General features: G+C 36.3%; 1 protein-coding gene across 19 annotated transcripts in view; it reads right to left on the bottom strand.

Annotated features, from left to right (window-relative positions):
• Nucleotides 1–13,574, bottom strand: part of FOXP2 (forkhead box P2) — a 239,439-nt gene extending 225,865 nt beyond the window's left edge. For 5 of the 19 annotated variants that reach the window (XM_075857096.1, XM_075857101.1, XM_075857102.1 and 2 more), the window contains exons 1-2: nucleotides 11,338–12,243; nucleotides 2,942–3,119 (exon numbers count right to left, since the gene is read on the bottom strand). In XM_075857096.1, the coding sequence (XP_075713211.1) occupies nucleotides 2,942–3,109 (168 nt within the window). In that variant the 5' untranslated portion in view covers nucleotides 3,110–3,119; nucleotides 11,338–12,243. Of the gene's footprint in view, nucleotides 1–2,941; nucleotides 3,120–8,026; nucleotides 8,112–11,337; nucleotides 12,245–12,304; nucleotides 12,664–13,167 lie in introns of those variants that run through there. The other 14 variants (XM_075857108.1, XM_075857103.1, XM_075857104.1 and 11 more) reach the window with 6 other exon arrangements.
• Nucleotides 13,575–14,275: the final 701 nt, after the last annotated feature.

Here is a 14,275-nt window from a genome sequence, read left to right as displayed (position 1 = left end):
AAGTGCACACAGCAACATTGGCTGTGATCTAGCGTATCCAATGTTGCGCCACCGGATAAATCTAACATATTTACAAATGTTTGACACACTACCTAGAACAGAAGCTTTATGGAATTTTGTGCGATATATAAATTTTAACAAAAACTTTGAAAAAATCCCCATAAAAGAAAACATTATAATAATATGTCGTTACTAATGATAAAGCACCAGGAGAAACAATGTTAACTACCTGAGAATCTTTCCGATAGATTCACATAAAACATTTGAAGGGATTATCTTGGCAGAAGAAACTTAATGAATACTCAAAATGCAAGCTCAAATCCGCCCAGTAAAGCAATCAAGTTTTTAGGAAGTATTTTGACCCTAGTGACACAAACAATTAATTTTTCCATTCTAATATCAAAATAAAATTCTACATCTAATGCAGAATAATTTGATCAATGCATTTAATCAAAAACAACACCAGAAATATGCTATTCCCACTTAACCAGATTTCATTACTTAATACTGGTTTTAACAGATTAGAAAAAGTAGTTTGGAGAACAGCATAACAAGTATTGGACAGAATCTGCCCAGTTATAATTATCTAGAGAATACTTAACATAAAGGAATAATGACATGAATATGCAAAAACTGATACATTAGATATATACCTATGATTGTATGGTCATATAGGTATAGTACCGGGGAACAAAGGAGACAATTAGTATTAGAGTTAATAGCATATGTTCCCTTTTCTATAGGTACACATTGAATCTATAAATCAGCATAGAAGTGGAGTGATAGGTTGTGACAGGACGGACCTGTTTATCACTCAGTAAATATCACAATATATTATCGATACTGTCACCAACTCCAGATATATGGCTTTGAAATCACTGCATGATATAGGTCAAGCATTTCAAGTGCTTATAAGAGTCACAGAGATGACATTAATCTGGGAAATGCTACCCTTTCCTATGTTTGAAAGACATAACAGCCCACATGAATTAACTGTTTAATGCTACTCTGGTATATATTTAGTCTTTGCAAATAAAGTATATAATAGAAGAAGTAAATGGTCAACCCTGCAAGGAAAGTAGATTTTTCAAAGAAATTATCAGGCCCTAAAATACATGCCACTGAGTTAGCTCCAAATACACAGATTTACTGAAAATTATACATACTTCTTAACTGAGGGGCAGACATTTGTTTATTGAAAATAATACGGTATAGTCTATACTAGGTCAGAACCTTCCATTAAAGCATAGATATAAAGTCACTAGTACAGTACGTTTATTTCTATGCAGTTTTGAATGAAATTAGAATTTAACCATAGCACCTGGTTTGAATTTTGACACTTGAGGCCCGCAGACCCAATAAAATACACTATTGTTCTAACAGTTGAAAATACAAATAGAATAATGACTACGATACAGTGCTTATGACAGCTAGTAAACCTGCAAGACCATTATGGTCAACCACATAAAGAAAGGACAAAATTAGTCTAAAATGTTAGAGTGCACAGCAAATGCTGCTCAATTATATATATATATATATATATATATAATAAATGCTTTAAAATAACGTTACCTATAATACCTCGCATCTAATAAAGAAAACTTGACAAGAAACTGCCAATATTAATTGCGATACGATACATAGTATTTTCCTGAACGTTTACATTTAAAAGATGGCGATAGAAATGTAGAAATTAACTAACCAGAAATGTCTATAATTTACCATTTACAAGCGGAAAATATTGTTCTAAAACACATTTAATTCAGTATATTTGTCTGATCTACAATACATTGTTATATAAATTATTGGTTTGAATATTGTACTTTTGCCTTCCCCCAAATAAAGTAATAAAACCTGCTTCAATTTTTTGTCTGTGATAATGTCAGCCAAAATAACTAAATGTATATAGTTGTAACTACAACATATACACATATAAATTTGCGAAAGACTGCTATTAACCTATACGAATACCTAATCATTTGTAAATAAACATGCAAAACATATGCAAATCATCACAATTCAATAGGTGCTAGTCAACATAATAATAAACATAAGGACCAAAAAACACATACAGAACACATCTTGTAAGGATTCATATATCATAAATTATTGTTCCTCAAAAACACATTAGTTTTCAATTTCTTTGACAAAATAAATTTTTTTAATCATAATAATGGTTAGGAAAACACACACACACACACACACACACACACACACACTTTGTAGTTATGTAAATACTCATTAAAAAAAATAAAAATCTTTCAAATTATCCAGTGTTTCAAAGAACTATTTCATGAAGACTATGTACTTTTGTCATTTTTGACACAAAAGTATTTAACATTGTATACTGAAGACTATGTAATAGTTATGTGAAATAAAAAAAAATAAGAAAAAAATATAGACAACTTAGAAGTCCAACTGAGAAGGATCTTATCAAGAACTAATAATAAAGAAAAAGCATCTGTGCTTAGAAAAAAAATAATAATAAGCTGCTCTCATTTCACCTTAGACTTTGGAACAATTCATTTCATGGAGACAAGTATGGCATCAAGTAACAAATGTGGCCCTCTGGTGGAAAGCTAAGTATCTCATTTGACATTTCTCCACTGTCTTCCACAATACAGTGAATGCTAGAATACATGCTCTATACTAGGTAAAGAAAAACAGAAATCCTAACCTTATTGGGACAAATGCTACAGAATACACAGACTCTTCAATAAAGGGAAACAGACTCTAAAAACATACACATGCCAGTGCAAAATGACAACACACTAGTACTGAGCAATGTAATATACAGTACACAAACAAATAAATAACACACACAAAAACTGTGTGAGAAATAAACAGAAGACACATTTGGAAATGCTGCAAATACCTGGCTCTCAGCGAAGGGAACTGCTTTATTTTTGTAAGCAAATTGTGAAGAAAAAACAAAACTTACCTGCTGTTGTTGCAGATGCAGCAGTTCTACTGTGCTTACTTCACTGCACATGTCACCACTTGATCTCCCATCTCTGCTGCCAGCATCTAATTGGCTGCTTAGAGTGCTCATTCCATTTTGATTCATTGAACTGTTGCTTATTGTCTCTGTTGCAGATTCCTGCATCATGACTTAATACCTAAAAGTGATTAAGAAGTATCAATTAACACACTCGTTACACCTTCGCACTTCTATTATCAAGATGTCCCTCTCTGCCAATTACAAAGACAGCATCTTTAGAAGGAGGGGAAAAAAACACACAGGCTGCTCAGTAATTTACCAGGAAATGCAATACAAAAATTCAGCTTTTATCCAGATGCTAATCACTGAAATTATGGACCCTATAAGCTTCCTTTGTGTGGTTACACTTAACAGCCAAAATAGCACGCTATGCAGGCAGCATGGTTAAATAGCATTTATGAATGGCTACTTTTTAAAGTCTACCTATAAAATCAAGTCAAATAAAAGCCCGGCTGCACACACTCCACTATATTTCCTATTATCTAGCTTGGACAACCATGGATGACTATACAGCCTTCTTTAAAATATTCACTATCTTGATTCTGTCAGAATTTTACAGCATATCTTATGCAAGGCTATAGTTTAATGATGCAAAGCTAATCATACAAAATTAAAATTTTGTACCAGTGTTACAAATCATATGGTATCAAGCAATGATAAATAGTCTAACGGGCTCTCTCTCTTTCTTTTGTGCCTAAATAAAATTTTACCCCCAAGGCATTTTAAGAAAAAGCTGCTGCTGCAAACACGTCAGATATTGCCTATTTTTTTTTAATCAAACGGCTGATATTCATTTATTTTTCTGACATTTAAAACATTTAATACTGTCCTTCCTGGGAAGTAATTAAGCTTATGCATGAGCAGCAATCAAACTGTTCACTTGAAGATGACTTAAAACTCAATTTTAACATAGGCAAATAAATGAAAGATATAAAATTAAATTTTCCAGGCATGTATTAGATATGAAAGCTAGAAATAAAATCTATCAAGAATATCACTAATGATTGTGCTAAAAACAGCATAAATTATGCATATTACCTTCTCTACAGTAATAAATGTTTTATCGTTTTCACTGCATAAATATACTGTACTTTCAGGGTAGAAATGAGATGTCCTGCCAAGATCAGTTGAAATCCTTGCAGTAAATAAAGAACCAAGTGCCCTTACAAACTCGAATTTCAAGGTATATTGTGCATGTGTTTTATGGAAAGGTCAATACGGTGCATGTGCCCCAACTCCAGCTTATAACATTGTAATGGTCCCAGAACACTAAGGTGGCTGTCATTGTAGTTCGCAGCCACACAAAACTTATCCCACTATACACACAATAGGCAAATTATGTTTTTCACACTACTGCGTACATCAAGGGCCCCAATTAGTTGTGTGTGCAGTGTGACACAATATCAAGATAATGACATTTCAAGATTCACTATCCACAGTAGAACGATAACGGGGAGGAAAAAAAACATTCCATCAGTTCACTGCTACTGACATTATGCATGACAAAGACCGCAAATAGCGGTTACTTGAAAACATAGAGATATTTATTTTGGAAATTTCAAAAAAAACATCACGATAGTTTAGGTCGTCACATGTTAGGTGAACTTGCCTGAATGTTTTTGTTGAGGAAGTGTTAACAGAGCAGTCATAGCTACTGTAACTATAGTAAACAATCACTAACCAGATGTGTTTATGAACAAACAGCCTGTTAAACATACCATCAAGCATTAACTAACACAAAGATCACAAACAGAAAATGTGATGCACATAATGAATTTTAGAAGATTATAAAAAAATTAAAAAAAATAAAAAGCTACTACTCTTTTCCGAGATTAGACGGTTAATAAGTATTCAAATTAGGCATAAATTTTACATGCATAATGTTTAAAATATTCAGTAAAAATGTGTCGGATTTCCCTCTCTGGATGTTTCGAAATTCTAATGTACTTCCCCCTCAGAAACGTTGTCAATACAACAGTTTAAAGACAGTTGTAAACTTGGAATATACAAGATAAGCTTCTGACCGCAATCAAGACAAAACCTTCCAAACAGAAAAATGTTTAGTAAATAATTTAAGAGAATGGGTTATGCCTGCGAACGTATATGGGACAAGACAACTGTATAGTACATAGAGTCTGAAAGAAAAAGCAAACAAGACTGAGTCTAAGCAAATGAAAATGTTATGTTGACAAGGAGTTTATGGCGTGCGGTTTGTGGATCCTTGTTAAGCGCTTAGAGGTTTTTGGTTTTTTTTAAAAGGATATTATAACAGCATTTTATTCTAAACTATTGAATGAGTGAGTGGGAAACCCGTAATACATGAGGCGTATTAACTCTTCAAAGTTTCAGTTACACAAAAACAAATACAGAAATTGGTCCTTTTGACACACGGCATTCCCATAGTCAAAATGTCTTCTTTTTCCCCTTTAAATATTTTTGAATGTTTTTATTCTTTAAATAAAAATTACAGTGAGGGCATCTTAAAATCCGGCACACAACACGTGCATTTAATACATCGCAAGCATGCCAGGAAATCTGTGGGGGTACTTTTGATGAGACAGTTAATGGGCGGAGATATAACAACCCTTCTGTCATGTTTGGGCAGCGGGCCCAATATTTACCCCATGCATTACATGAGGAAGTTTCACACTTAGTAAAATAAACAGGGGTGGCTGGATATGTGTACTAGGATATATATTGATTTATTTATTTTTTGCAGCCGAGTGGCCAACCACTGAATGTAAATCCACAAGATGAGATACTAAACAGAACCGAGAGGATCTCATGTTTCCACTAGTACAGCAATAGGAAGAAATAGAGCACATCACTTCAGACACTGCTCTCTGTGTTTATCAGCTTTCTGTGTGTTTTTCCCCTCTAGTACAGCATGCAATATTCCATCCACAGACATGTACCCACACAGCAGGAGGAAATAATTCAGCAAGTTTTCTTTCCTCACCAAGTGGCATTAGAGATACTTATTCTCTACATCACTTCCCTTTTGAAACATTAAACTGACACTGGAAGTGACTGCACAAGATTGCATTTTCTCTTCCTAAACAACCTGAATTGAAAGGTTACTTAGTGTAACAATATTTACTTGCAGAATTGTGTTGTTACCAAGGGTATAATGGATGGTGGCTATGCAGGTTTACGCAAGAATGAGTGAAGCATGAGGCGTTAGCCATGTGTTTGACATGTTTCAAATTGCTATAATCCAGCATTAAACACACCCAGCAATTCATGCCATTTCTTGCAGCCATAACTTGAATAAAGCGTGCACAACCACTTATTATATAAATTAGTATACGACTCCCTGTTATAGTCACAACAGCGCTTTTGTGTTTATTTTTCATCAAGATGTGGCTTTCTTATTTGTACAAATAGCAGGATAGAAAGACATAGCTCAATTAGACTTATTCACTTTATCATAGGGTAGCTCTGATCTTCAGACCCGTTTGTTTTGTTTTTTCCCAGCGAGGTATGGATTATTTGGGTGTTAAATTCCTCCGTGCCAAATATGTCATTTTTTTTTTCTCTAAATGATCACAGGCTTACATTTACATTCTCTATGCTGCTGTGTTTTCAGTGTAATGCAATCCACACAAGAGTTATATACAGTCAAGGACAAAATGGCAAGTTACCTAAACAAAAGAAAGTACTGTCGAGGCATTCCATGCATTCCCTTTTTTCAGTAGAGCAAGTTTTTAGGTCTTGGGAAGTGTGCAGACATTTTTAAATGTCCAGCTTCTTGAAAATTTTCAGATGTGTATTTATGAAACTTAATAAGCACAGCGTGACCACTTTTTCCAGAATGAGACCATTTTTGGAGTATTAGCAAAAAGAGCAGGTACAGAAAAGAAACAGTGAGGTATTATACTGCACCACTCACAGGCTTAAAACCGCAGTAACCTAAAGCATAAGGTAATGGGTCACTATCAAAGCTACATCACTGCCAAGGCAGCAGGATGTTGGTTTGATATTATAACCTGTAAACTGAAGCAAGCATATTGGATACTAGGCAAAAAGCAAGCTGTTGTAAAAAGTCATATAAGGTGCAGCTTAACTAAGCTTAAGGCCTAAACTCACAGCTAGATATACATAAAACAATTGAAATGAAAATAGCTGAACGGTGTACAGAAGGTTATATTATAGTCAAGGCTTTATAAAGAGAATAATAACAAAATAAACCCAAGCAGAACAAAGGAAGAATTTCTATATAGGTTTGTAAGCTATTGTACACAAGCATGTGTGTATATAAATATGTATATATACACTATATTTATTCTATCCCTTATGTGAATCCAGAACAGAGTAAACGTCTCCAACTTTCCATACATATAAAACAGATACAATATATTTGGAAATGGATATAGGTGGATTTTCCTATATGCAAGTTTAACTGGTGGTGTAAATATAAGAATATGGAACGTACACATAGTGCACGATGGAAGTAAATACATGTTGTGCCCATGTGATTAAAGAAAACTAAGAAAATCTTACTCTTGTCACAAGAAGCTATTCCTTGTGGCATATCTAGCCTGAAATAACTATTTTTCAAGCACTTTAAGTAAATCTGGGAAGTGCACTGGAATTAACCCTTTGCTTGCTGGGTGGGCTGGGTGAAGTACAGTCTAGAAGTAGATTTTGCAGACTGATAAAACAGGCAGCGTGCTAATGCTTCCCAAATTTAGCACATATCCTTACAGTATTCTTATTCACCTGGCAAGAGAATATCAGATTTGCAGAGCCCTTTAACAAGCGCACTTCCACAAAATAATTTGTAGCTCTTAATAAAGGCAATGATCGTCATAAAAGGTGGTGCAGGTAGAGATTACTGACTGTCATATGGAAAGAACAGTAGTCTTCATTGCCATATAAAAATGATTAATGCATTGCCCCTTTCACATCCTATTGTTTATACATACACTATATATATATATTTTTAACTTTTTAAACTCCCGCTACAGCAAAAAAATTCTAAAAAGAAACATTTTGTATAACCTAAGCTTATATCCAACCTACCTTATAGGCGAAGAAAAAAAATGTAGGACATTTTCTGAGTGCCACATCTTAGACAAAGCCTGGTGACATTTACATGTAATTGTATACGCATCTGTCCTAGTTTTTAAATAAAAAAAAAATACAAGAATAGAACAGATTTACTTTAATGCCTATATAAATTAACCTCTATGCTAAATACTTAAAATGTATAAATGTTTTATCCCATTTTTATTTACCTTTCACTATTCAGTGTCCTTTCATTTCAATATTATGAATAGTGGAGGTCCAAAACGGAATACGCTGAGTGTGTTTCCTTGGGGAATTTCAGAGCAGTGAAAAGAAAAGCTAGTTCTGTACTGTGTGTGATGACCTGTTAATCTGTCTGAAAGCAGTCATCTTTACCAAGAGCATTTGATGTGAATATCAATTATCAGGTTTGTAAAATACACTCGCTGTGTAGATTGGGACTTGGAAGCTAGTGTACAAGGTCATATACACAGCCAAACATAGTGATGTACATTAAAGATTTGTAACAAATGCCCATAGATACCCATAATTAAATAAAGCTTTGGAAGCCCTCTTATTACACTTCATTTATAGGTGATTGCTGTAGGCCTCATAACATACGCCACAAGGATGGAAATCACTGATGCTGCTCTGTCACTATGTAACCCCAAGGTTACTTCTAAAAAAAATCTCATGAAATATTAGAGAACATTCACTTCTCAATTTCAAACATATTTTTAATTGTCTACAAGCCGCACTCTGCTAAAGATCCACATAGAGGAAATTTGTACTTCACACTCACTGGCACCTTTAATATTAGGAGAAACACTTATTTGCCTTTCTGCAAGAGTTAGCCATAGAAGTGTAGAAGAAACTGAGCAGATCCCACACTTCCTAAAGGGCCGGCACAGCATTTTCCTGACTATTTCCCTTAATCTGGGACTCTCAAATATGGAAAAAGCTTCACTTGTGCTATTAATACCATTTCACAGCCTTTATGATAATAATGCCTCGGAGACTTGCTATAAAACACTATTTTGAAGGGGGAACAATATACCATACAACAATACGCTCTAGTCAGAATAAACATGGCCTCTCACTATATGTATCGTGCCCAATGAGCGGCAGATAATAAAAATAAATAAGAGATAGACACCAGATTCTCACAATCGCACATCTCTGTACTACACCTTTGGCCCTGTTCTCATTATTTATATTTTATCACAGTTTCACACATCGCCAGCCAGTTGTTCCCAATAATACAACATCTTTGTTTCTTTGTATGCTTTAATTAGCTTTTTGTAAAGTCCTCTGTTCTACGTTGTGCTCCTTTTATTGTTCTTAAAGATCAAAACGTCTTTTTAAAGGGGGGGTTTTCCAATACTAACAAGAGTCAGGAGAAGTCCTATAGACGAAGGTGAGTGGATGTAAGTTAATGATCGGAGCAGACACAAACCTTGCTGGCCACAGAATCCTGCCGAAGTAATACAGAGACATAGCTCATCGTGACGTTTCCAGTTATTTCTAGCTGATTAGGGTCATTATGTTGGAGGGCTGATTTATGTTGTCATTCCCTCTCACCAGTCCTGCATCAATAGATCTTAATGAATTGGTAAATAAGGGTGAAGATTACACTTGACAACACAGAAACATTTCTCATTCATACCAGACAAGATTTATGTAACCAATTAGGACATAACAAGAGAAATTGGTCAGAAGAAAAATAATCTTTCCACAGCAAAATTACCCCAGTCTAAAGCTATACAAAAACAGATAGCCACTATGTTTCAATCATGAGCAAAAACACCTTGTTGTCCCCTCTTGTCCTATGCACTGCACACTGTCAGCAGAAAACTTTCCAGGCACAATTAACGTAGCAAAATGCAGTGGAAGGGACATGCCACAAGTGCAAAAACTTCCCAAGGAGCAGATCCAAAAGAAAATATACAACACGTTACATTTTCCAAAGGCTTCGTAAAATCAAAACAGAAATCAAATTAAAAAATTTTTTTTTTTAAAAAATCACATTTGTTGTTCAGTTTGTTTTTTGTTTTCCTTTGCTAGGAGTAATTATTTGCTTTCATTTTTTTTTTTTTTTTTTCAGTCCTTCTATCATTCAATGCCACTTTGTCATTAAAATAAGGATGAAAGTGCTGATCATCAATAGGAAAGCATTGCTTTAAAAACCCAAAGGGCTGGTGTGAACAGAGGTGGAAAATTAAAGCAAAGTGATACTGAAACAGCCCAATTCAACTTCCTTTAAGCATATGCAAATGAGATTCCACTGCTTAACTGCATCATTTATGTCGATAATAGCAGCATCATCATTACAGGACTTGCAATTAAATTACATCATAATTAGCATTTCAAAGTGATTGGTTAAACTTTAAAACAAATACCCAATTCTGCTAATGAACGCTGCTAATTGACTTGTACATACTAAATAAAAGGGCTAGGCAAATGTATGGTTTAGAAAGCTCTTCTTTTTTTTAACATCATTGTTTTAGGAGAAACAAAAGGCATAAAAATTAAAAACAGAATATTGCCAGGGGGATTTGTATGCTGAAATTTTAAACATGTAGCATTTAATTTTATTGCACTAAAGAACCTATTAGATTCTAGACTCTAGAGAACAATGTAAATTATCTGCTTTCAGAATGGAGTTGGGCCAATTCTCTCTATCAACTAATCACAAACCTCATTATGCATAAGAGTATTAAATTATGAAGAAGCAGCATTCTGCATTCCAGCACAAATCCCTATGAAATGTTAATAATATGCCCACAATACATGCCTTACTCGCCTTCATGAATAATATAATAAACAAATTACCCACCCACCTTTTACAAAGATTATTAGTATTTCCATGCATATAATTTTATTGATCTTTAAAAATGATGTGGACATTTCATAATATTCTTCTGCACTAATGCCTTCTTTTTCTACCTAAACACCTGAAACCTACTGGAATACTGACTTGATAGAGTTAAAAAAAAAAAATAATAGTGGAAAAGCTTCCAAATCCTAGCTAGGTTATATATACACTTACCTTGCTGTGGTACCTGCACTGAGTGCCCCAAGTAAATAATTATTGTTGTGCCAAAAGCATATATTGCCCCCCTGTCCAATTCACCCCTGTGACGTGTGGCTTCAGGCAGCGTGTCAGTTCGGAAAGTTGGTCAGTTTTAATGACAGGTAAGAGGTAATGACAGTTTTCATTTAAAGGTCTAGTAGAAAGTAAATGAAGAGCAGTCGCCTAAGCCCCGTGTAAAGGAGATCGGCTACTTTGTGTAATAGAATGGAGGAAAAAAATGCCGGTTGATTACCTGACAGTGAAGACAGTGGTCAGAGGAGTGATCTTTGGGTGTTTGCGGTAAGAACTTGCTCATGTCACTGAGGAAAGTGCAGCTATCTGTGTCATCGCTCCAACTGTGTTTATACTGGCTGGCATCACAAACAAGCTCATCTCCCCTCATAGCTTGTTCATGCATACTTAAATCACCTTGCCCATTAAAAAGGTCTCTCTTGACAATTATTCTATCATTTTCAGTTGTCATCGGGCAATTACTGTAGCCCTAGGATGGGCCCAATAGGATCCCAGGCTGCTCTCTGAACAGACAGAATGGAAAGTGCACAAATGGGAATTTCTCGGCACCTTTTCCTCCTGACATTCAGCATTACACTGGCACACCTAGCTGGTGACACTTATCCTGGGATTCATTTTGCATCCCTGACATTGGTTTCTAATTTTAATCATATGGGACGAGACTGACTCCTTTCACGTCTGCAAAACACTAAATAAACATCTGCTCCCCACAGCAAGGCGCCCAAACTTGTGCCCACACTCCCTGGCACACCGAGGGGGCATTTAGAGGCATAGCAGAGCTCAGTCGTCAAGTGCAGTAGAGCAGAGTTTGACATTCAGCACTGCTTATACCGCTGCAGGCAAAACCTACTGAGTTATCACCTGCACAAAAGAAACAAGTGAATGATACATTCGGCTCTGCTACATCTGTACTATAAACAGGATGACACGGTTGTTAGGACCAGTCTCGCTCTTTATTCTCCTCACAATACGAGAGGGGCCCCTCTGACTTGCTGCCGCTTCAAACTACATTGCACTCCTGACACATGAACAACAGTGGCTGCTTCTTCCCCTGCTCTCCCCTCACAACGCGCATACAATGCATCGGTTCATTTCAATGGGAGAGGGAAAAAGTATAGAGCAAGTCTGCCAGTCCCAGCAGCAGCAGCTCCAGAGCCCTCCTCCTCCCTCCACAAAAAGTCACCTACCTTCTAGCCGTCCTAGAGCACAAGCAACTTGTCAGTGGCCGCTTCATAGGAGTTAGTGGTGAGGGAGGCGAGGATTCCAGTCACACACAGCCACAGAAAGCGAGGGAAAACTCAGAAGCTAGCTGACTGTCACAGTATTTACACTACTGTGCTGGAGACCCCTCTGCCCGCTCACGTCCCACACTGATGATGCCATTTTGTGCTGGTAATTAAAACAAATCAAGCAGCTGTGTGATTGTTTTGGCGCCCATGCACAAGCGTACACAAAGTCACTGGGGTATGTGCAACGTGAGGGGTGACAAAGGTTCAAGACTGAGGCAGCATGTTTACCATAATCTTCCTAAAGTAAGTGCTGCTTCACTTCTCTTCTCTCATCCCCCTCCCCCCCTTTATTTTTTTTTTCTGTCTGAAAAAAAAAGAAGAAGCTCAGTCCAAGTTTGTCAAGTCTCCATATTTGTGATCAATACAGATGCAGTAGAAGTGAGTTTGTCATTTGGCACAAGTCCTCTTGAAATCATAATGTGTTATCTGTGAGTTATCAAGGCTGCAGGTGAACCTATGGAGTTCACAGCTCATAATGAAAAAGAGTTGAAGTGACAAATTCAGCTCTGCTACACAAATAGACAGCACTCGGTGCTGTCCTTATTAGGACAAGCTGCCCATTATATGCTGCACTTTTGGTTCCGCTCCAGTGTCCTGTCATTTGCAGCCAAAAGGAAGTCTTTTACACAAAAATAAGCAAAGACAAGTATTTCACAGCCACAAGCATCAGATAAAGCGGAGAGAGAAAATAATTCTAAACCACTTCACAATGACAATTTGTCCAAGCAGATGTTAAACACTAGATAGCATCAATTACTAACCTTAATTGAAATCACAGAGCTCCAGCGTGTCTGCCGGCATAGTCACGGGATGATGTATTAAGATATTTACAGTAAAGTAAACAATGCATAGTTGCAATGAAATGGAAAATTTTCAGCTAATGGTGTTTGTCAATCCTTTGTCAATTTTTTTTTTCTGCCTGCCACAGATGTTTTCTTAGCTGCTTCACAAAAACAGGAATGAACTAGCAAAGAAGAAAGACTTTCTCTCCCCCAGGAAAAGAGTACAAAGCCAAGCCTGTACACAGCAGATGCAAAAGAAAGTCCATCTGCTACCAGCTCACAACACCACATGGAGTTTTAAGATTTTATACTGTAGGTAGCCAGGCAGTGTTTGTGTAGACACCATCAGAATAAAAGGAGGGGAAATCCTACCTCAGTGTCAGTGCCACCACTCTCCTAAACTCACTCGCTCCATTCCCTCTATCACAGACTTGTTTGCATTTTTTTTCTCCTCAGAGCTGGCTAGTTCTCAGAGTTTCACCCTAGGCAGACGTGTTGGGGTCATGTAGGATAGAGGACTTCTAAAGGGCTCTTTTTGTCTAAAAAAAAGTGCCTCCGTTGTGCGACATATACATAAATAGTCTCACAATGTAGAAGGGATGAGCTATTTATTGTCGTCTACGTCTACGTTACTTTTACGTACTAGAAAATGTCGCTAAAAGTCGATTTATATATCAAATAATGACAGACAATTTAAAAAAAGCTTTGTCTGTGGTATTAGAACAGCGACAAAATGGCACTAGAATTGACGTCACATAAGACTAAATAACAACAGTTCCCACCGTGGACACTTATACGCGAGTCCCGTTATGTTTTCTTTATGGCACCAAACCAAGGGGAAAGACAACTGGAAGTTACAACTTGAGGAGTCCGGCTGATACCTGTGGACAACGCTTTTACCTAGGACGCAATCTTGTCCCAGCAATTTGTATTATCCAACAAGTTTCAATTGCCCAACATCTGCCTTTACTTTCATTCACATCTTAGAATTAAACTGAGGAGGGGAAGGTGCACAAAGTACTTAAAATAACTACGTCTAATAGCCTGTAATGCAGACGTTTTAGATAATTATAGCAAATTTCACTTT

Source organism: Rhinoderma darwinii, chromosome 3 (assembly GCF_050947455.1).
Source record: "Rhinoderma darwinii isolate aRhiDar2 chromosome 3, aRhiDar2.hap1, whole genome shotgun sequence".
In the NCBI taxonomy this organism is placed as follows: Eukaryota; Metazoa; Chordata; class Amphibia; order Anura; family Rhinodermatidae; genus Rhinoderma; species Rhinoderma darwinii.
This window is presented reverse-complemented; position numbering and strand designations above follow the sequence as displayed.